Source organism: Saccoglossus kowalevskii, chromosome 3 (assembly GCF_978046115.1).
Source record: "Saccoglossus kowalevskii chromosome 3, keSacKowa6.1, whole genome shotgun sequence".
Classification (NCBI taxonomy): Eukaryota; Metazoa; Hemichordata; class Enteropneusta; family Harrimaniidae; genus Saccoglossus; species Saccoglossus kowalevskii.
In genome coordinates, this window is record NC_140643.1 from 34,437,358 (window position 1) to 34,444,972 (window position 7,615).

At 38.2% G+C, this 7,615-nt stretch overlaps 1 protein-coding gene across 1 annotated transcript; it reads left to right on the forward strand.

Annotated features, from left to right (window-relative positions):
* The first annotated feature begins 3,951 nt into the window (after positions 1-3,951).
* Positions 3,952-6,747, forward strand: LOC102804380 (neuromedin-U receptor 2-like). The gene has a single exon (XM_006820737.3). The coding sequence runs from the start codon at positions 4,492-4,494 to the stop codon at positions 5,587-5,589; it is 1,098 nt and encodes a 365-aa protein (XP_006820800.1). The 5' UTR covers positions 3,952-4,491; the 3' UTR covers positions 5,590-6,747.
* The last annotated feature ends 868 nt before the right edge of the window (positions 6,748-7,615 follow it).

A 7,615-nucleotide genomic window follows, 5' to 3' on the forward strand; every position in this document is an offset into this window, starting at 1 on the left:
TGCACGAAATAGTAAAATCATTTGATTATGATTCGAGTGCAATTTACACCCCCCCCCCATGATACAGTCACCAATGGTCGCGGAACGATGTTTACCCTGACTTTATTGAACCAGTCTGCTTGCCTCTTGATACAGTAATACACAAATAAATAATCCAGTTATTATATGACGAAGATAAACGTACAGTGTAGGAGTGGAGTGGACAGTGTACTTGTGGGCTACCCTTTTTAGTGCCGGCATGGTTCGAGACCACCTATAGACACAACTGAAAACTAATTCGATGGAAGTCTTACATCCGCTTTGCATCCTACACAGACTATTACAGTTGGCCAACTCTGGCTTTCTACCAAACCCATAACGATGGCAAATCGTGTCGACGATTACACGCATACTTTATCCCTCCTAGTTTATTAATCATAATTTATTGCTCAGACTACAATGAGACTTGTGCAGTATATTGTTGAATTGTTAATTATATCTTGTTTTATGGTACACGATCTGGCAATGAATAGTTTCCCAATAACGGGAGGGGGGGGGTTGATAAACTAATTTTTATTATTTTTTTTTTATTCATCTTTGAATATATTGTAATGGGAGTTGGTTAAAGTTATGATTCACTTGATTTAATAAGTGTTTTGCGACTGAAATGGCAGTACTACCAAATTTGTTTTTCACGCGAATATTATTTTATCATTACAGCATTGCAGTCCAAATAACCATTTCATTTCATTTCATTTCCCCCAACATTACGCTAGGGACTAGAATGTATATAATGACGTCATTCATCAGTTTCGTTTGTTTATGGTGTAACCCATGATAGTGTTATGGCAATAAAGATGAATGTAGACATCATTTTTAACACAGGCATCAATGATGTCATTGCATTTGATATATAATGGTGCATTACGCGATTTGCTGTAAACGTAAATACGTATTTCAATACGGGAAGTGCAGATCATCTTACTCGCTTTTACTCAGACCCCCTGAGCTCTCTTACAAGCATGTACGATTTTTTTTCACATAGTAGATTGTTACATTTCGAATAAATAATAGTTGATATTCATAATTGAGAAATGAATCGAGTCGACGTTCTGAATAATTCAATAGTTCATCCCTGTATAGAAGGAATAGTCACGTGCTTATGTTGTATCTGTTATATGTAATATTGATGGCCTGTGCGAATATTGGGAAATATTAGCCAATCTATAGCATTTGAATATGTACAAACGCACAGAGATTCGTATGGTTCGTTTTCGAATTGCTGCAACCCACAAATATTTCTCGTAATTCGCGCATATTCATACTATCAAACATGTCACATAATCCGCAGATCCAAATTAAGTTATGGAAAAGTGGAAATAACATATCCAAGCGTAGATTTTTAAGCGAATGTCATATTTGACAAACTAAAACATTAAAAAAAACTGACAACAATTGACATGAACAAAACAAAACAAAGCAACTGACAGGTAAACATCACTATAAAGTCAAATCAGTAAGAGAATTACACTAGTAAATGTCAGGTGAGTAAAACTTCTTGCTCCACATGTGGCACCTGTTAGATACCATTCCGAGTCATCAAATGGTTTCTGCGAGAAAACCGATCTGAACAATATCAGGATTCAACTGTTGTAAGTTAATGGCGGCAATATATTCTCAAACAGTGTATCCAACAGTCTTATTCGACTGTGTAACCACGACAACTAGTATTGCTACATTAACTAGTTTCGAATTCACGTTAACACTGGAGACGTGCGATGGTTGGTTGTCATGGTAGCAAGTTACCCACAAACGATCTCCCGTAGCTTCTAAATCAGTATAAAATCAAGTTAAAACAAAAAAATAATTATATGTGGTCTAAGAGCACGCACGAGCTCTGCAAATTGACTGACTTTTAATATCCAATCAAAAGGCAACTGTATTTGTTACGCATATAAAGCACTATTGTATGGGTATAGGAACTGAAACTGCTTGTAAATTAACTAGTATCAAGTACGTGTTTTTGTTAAAAGCCATATTATTTTATACCGTTTTTGTTATTGCTCGAGTATATTTAATGGTGTAGCCCTGGGTGTCGTTGGAACTCGTATAACTTGTTTCATGGTAAATGAATCGACACACTGTGGTTAATCATGCTAGTATTGTGATATATTTTATTGTTTGCCGCTGCCTCACATTATGACAGTTTTAACGCTTTAACGCTCTCTTCCAGTCACAACGAGTGTTTATTCTAACAGATATTTTAGATATTTAACAGATATCTTATTTAAACGGGCTGGACTGGCAAGTTGGTAGAGACGGGTGACGAAGCTATTGTGAACAGTTTTGCGCAGATAACTTGACTGCGAAGTTCAGTAAAATTGAAAGAACTTCTACTATGAATGTATTCAAATTCAGGTTCAAGATCACATCGGATCGCCAATTCCTATACTTTATTTTGTCAATAGAATTCTATATTATATTTTCTTGAATTGTATGATAATGTTTTGACTGCCAGAGACATGAATGTATAATATTACCTACGCTGGCAATTATATCTATTGCCGATTACAGTGGCAATGAATCGCAATCTTGAATTTTAGGAAGTGTATTTTTTCACTCAATTTATACTAGGATGATGTTACTTTCTCAAATGTGGATTTTTTTTTTGGAAATTTTATATTAAATTTGGTCTTCACAATTGTTTCCAACTTTACCATCCATCAACTGTGTGATTTCAACACATCTGTTTATTACAGATTGTGCTTTGCATATAGACGTGAATGACTAGTGACCCGACCTCTGAGACAAATCTTGACGTAATTACGGGAACTAATAATGTCGTTACGGAGATTCACATAAAAGTGTGAAAACACGTTATTGCCATTACTACTCGCTGCAATGAGTAGACCGTGTGCGTGTTATGTTATAATGGGACAACTCTCCGACGTGTAGTCATCGTCACTCTATTTTCTGTAGTATGTGCTCACAGGTTAGATGCGCTGGAGAACATATCCATTCACAATTACAGTTGAAATGCATTGTAACTGCAAATGCTATCTTTGTGGGAAGGATCAGGGCACATGCCTGCGAGATTACAGGCCAATAAATACAGCTAAAAGCATGTCCAGACGTGGGCGAACCGGGCCGTAAAGCTTGGCTGCTCGGTATTCTAATTACGCATGTCACAGACATTGTATTTCAATGTACATAGTGTAGTACAAACATTGTTGCGACTACCAGTTGTGACCATTGTGGGACGCACAATAGAAGAGTTTGCAGTGTACGATTATGTCTTTGTTCAATGTGTACGTGGGTTCTGAAATACCATGAGTAAGCCGAGTAAGTGACGAAACGAAAGCAGCACGATGTGAGTACTATACACTGGGGTCAGACCATGAAGCACCATGGTCAGATCAAATACACACATGCTGATATTCAACTCAGACGTGAAAAAAGCACTCACAATGAATTCCCCGCGATGGTTGTCCCATGGAGCTAAAAAAAGCACAGTTTGACTTGTTTAATCAAAAGGACATTGGTTGAATGGCTAGCCTGAATACATTGATGGGAATCGGAACATAAATTAACATGTCAATAGGCCATGCGGATGCTGACGGAACTTAGTGGTTGTTGTCGTGCGTGTTACATTATCATTTGTAAAGTCGACGATTTAATTGCATCGCATAATTCGCATGACTTTCGTTGTGCGCTTATATATAAAATACGTTAATTGGTTCACTGTCATGTGTTGCGTACCTGCGATAGGCTGTAGATGGCGCCTTTGATGCGAACTATACATATTTATATTATAATATACATTTCTACTTGTTTTGTAAGAGCAACAGTTGCCTGACGTATATCCCATTTCGAATTAAATATGATTAATACGTTTCTCGTGTGTATGCCAATAGAGGGCGGCCAACCTAACCCTTTGACGATAAAACTGCCGGCTATCACTTCGGTTCATTACTGCCAGAGACTGCATGGCGATAACTAGTCAGTATACACTCTGCGCAGTCACTACTGTACGTCGTAAAGTTCCTTAATTGACAAGTGACGCTGTGGACGTTGTCAAGTACAAGTACACTTACTGTGTACACTGATTTGCGACAGGAAACGGTACATTCGTCTGCTGAGGGTGGTGTAAGTCTTTATATCGTCACATCTTAGCAACGCACCACAGAAGACCGGACAAGTGTTTGATCCGCGTATACATCGATAACTGGCCGCACATACCGTGCAACGCCTGTAAGTAGCAACTTTACCAGTCTTCGAAAAGTGTCAGTCTACTCCGACTGTTGAATCACATTCTCCAGGAGCTTTCAGCTTCGTTCCATTCGAAGTTGTTAAAATCTGTCATTAATAGTAGCTGACTGTTCATAATTTATTGCTGCTCTAATGAATTGTTTACTGCCAGTTTAGAAGAACGGTCGTTAGTGGTTTCCTGGACCTGTGGCTATAGGCGAAGTCATACACAGATACCGATCATAAGATTTACGTTTTACAATCATGGCGGCGCAGAATACAACTGTCTCCACCAATATAACGTGGAGTGACGGCTGCGACAACTTCGTGAACGCTTTCACCGTCGATGTGATTTCGGTCATTATTGGCACCTTTGGAATACTTGGAAATATAGCTTTTCTTTTCGTGACGGCTCGTATTAAGTCTCTGCAAAACGCGACTAACTATCTACTCGTGTCGCTATGCGTCTCCGATCTAATTTATCTGACGGCCCACACAACACTAAGACCAAATTGGTTACCAAACACCGAGCCATCGTGGAAGAGAGTAATCTGCGTTAAAGGTACCTTCACTACTTCCGTGTACACAACATCTATATTAACGCTGGTGACCATAAGTATCGAGAGGTACATTGGAATATGCAAGCCAATGTTTTACAAAACTCGTGGCCTAGGCAACGCCAACCGAATCGTACCTTTGATTGTATCGTTATGGGTCATCGGTTTTGCACATGGATTCTCTTACAATTTGTACTGTTACTTCCCCACACATTCGTACAACGAAACTGCCACCAATTGGTCCTCGGCCATTGTCATGGGCATTATCTACTGCTCATCTATCATTATTGTCGTAGTCTTCTACTCGCTAATCGTCCGTCAACTGAACTTATCTACTGAACGCCACGATCATTCTAAGAAAATCATCAAAGATAGAGCACAGGTTGTACGACTCTGTATCGTGACTGCTGCCGTTTTCTTCATATGTCTATTTCCGCGAACCATATTCCTGATGGCCTACTTCCACTATCTTTTCACCAATGACGCCGACTTCTATGATGCAATGATATGCTGGAACGATCTGTTCAACCTCGTCTTGATGATTAACTCAGCTGTCAACCCAATGATCTATAATTTGACGTGCGAGCTGTATAGAAGGGCTTTTTTACAGGCGTTTGGTTGCCGTAAGATGCCACCTAAACGACGACCAAGCTGGATGGCCACGTCTAGTCGACGATATTCTGACATGTCTCGTACGTATGTGACGCCAAACGGCGACAAAACAAATGCACTGAAGCTGAAGAAGGAGATAACACTGGAAGTCAATCTCGATGATATCGGTCGTTTATCTGATAACTCCGTCTGAAAGCACAGTCCCTCAGAGCATGGAGCTAAAAAAGAGCTTAGCTCCATGCTCAGAGCATGGAAGTTACCTTCCATGCTCAGAGGGACTGTGGGCGAAGTTTACAATTCGCCGGCTTGACATATTTCCTAGCGAAGATTGGCACCGGCGTGTCATATGGCATATCTAAAGAGACAATAACCTACACAACATTCACCACCGATGCCAAGGGTATAAACTGCCAATTATATTTTTGAACTTTAAGAAATCACCCATTCAACTATAACAAACATCATCGTTGATACATTTGAACTTCCTAATTGAAGGTCAAACAGTGAGTGGTCGAAATGCTAATTACAGCACGGACCGAGAGACGCGAACGATACAACTTTTGCCAGCATTCGACGTATTTGACTTGGAGTGCAGACGTATGAATCAACTTTGAAGAAATGTATTCAGAATTTTTTGTCATACAACTTGACTTCTATATTCAATTTGGCCAAATGTGCATTACATGTGCTCGTCGGTCACTTGGTAAATGCCTTATAGGATATTTATTCTAAATGCAACATAAATTACAGATAATACTTGGAGATGATATGACAGGTTTAATCATCGCTTATTTGCATTATTATATTGCACACACTATTTCAATATTACATTTACGTAGTAATAGATTATTAAGTATATTGCCTCGTTGTGATTGACATGTGCTGTCAGAATCTTGCTAAGATAAATTATAAATGTTAACAAACCGATTTTAAATATTTTGCTCTTCGACCTCTGATTTAAATTAAAGCGTTGCACTTCCCGTTAAGCTAAAGCACGCGTACACAATTATCCGATAATCGACTTTTTAATTAAAATTCAATATCACTAAAAGTAGGGGAAAAAATGTTTTCTTTTTTTTTATTTGATTTCTTTTGTCAAATTGTAAGCTCGAATTGATTGCGGTCGACAATCACTCATTCGTGTGGACTATCACTGCCACTTTGATAAGTATATATCGATCTCTATATTTTAAGTGTATTGTCACAACGTCGTTACTTCTAGTCAGCGCGAGTCGCTGTTATGCTACCAGTTTAAATGTGCGGAGATGGATTGCTTCCGATACAGAAATACTGTTTGTTTATTAATTTATTTATTTTAATCACCATTATAAATAGTATTTGGAAAACATAATCAGAACCCTATTGTGAGAGCGATTGGTTTAGAAGCGTGCAGTTTATTATTCTATGACAATACTAATCATATTAATTTGCCTGTAATGAAGGATAAAGATACAATATATCGTCACAGCCCCCAATAAATAAACTTCTATTGTTACCCGCGAATGGCGACTAAAGTACTACGTTGTTTATATTCCATTATTATTGTAAACACTGTGAGTCATCGTGCCCTAGTGACGCCTACAGCTGTGTCCCAACGTACGAATACAATGCGTATATTGATCCGCACCAATCGAAACTATCTAGTTTACGTTTACCCTAGGGTCCATGGTTTTATTTCTCTCGTACTCAAATACATGTGTGTGTGACCATGACCGTGACATTGTTATGGCGAATTATTAGTGTATATTTACCGATTTTGTAAAGATACCTATATGTTTGTTTATTTGTTTCTGTGGCAATAAAAAAAATTCTTTAAAAAATGTGTTTATCTCTTAAGATAATAGAGTGTACATTTAATCTTTTAACATGTTTTTTACACTTTAAATACGCAAATGGTAGAAAACAGGTGTTAAAGGGAGAAGCATTCCCGACTCACAAGATAAAATTATGGCTGGTATTCACAAGCCTAGAAATAAATCTATACTATGTAGTTTCTGGAATAGATACATGTAATACCCTAAGCTGTGATTATATGATTCATCCCAATTGATAGACGAGAAGTTCAGCCAACTCTATCCGGGTTAAGATGAAAATTATTCGTTAGGGACCGTGAGAAGCACGTACTATCAAATACCACACAATTGCAGTATCCATGGAAGGTAGTGAGTACTACGGCAGACATTTGTTATTCTCGAGATCTGGATATTACCCTCCCATTA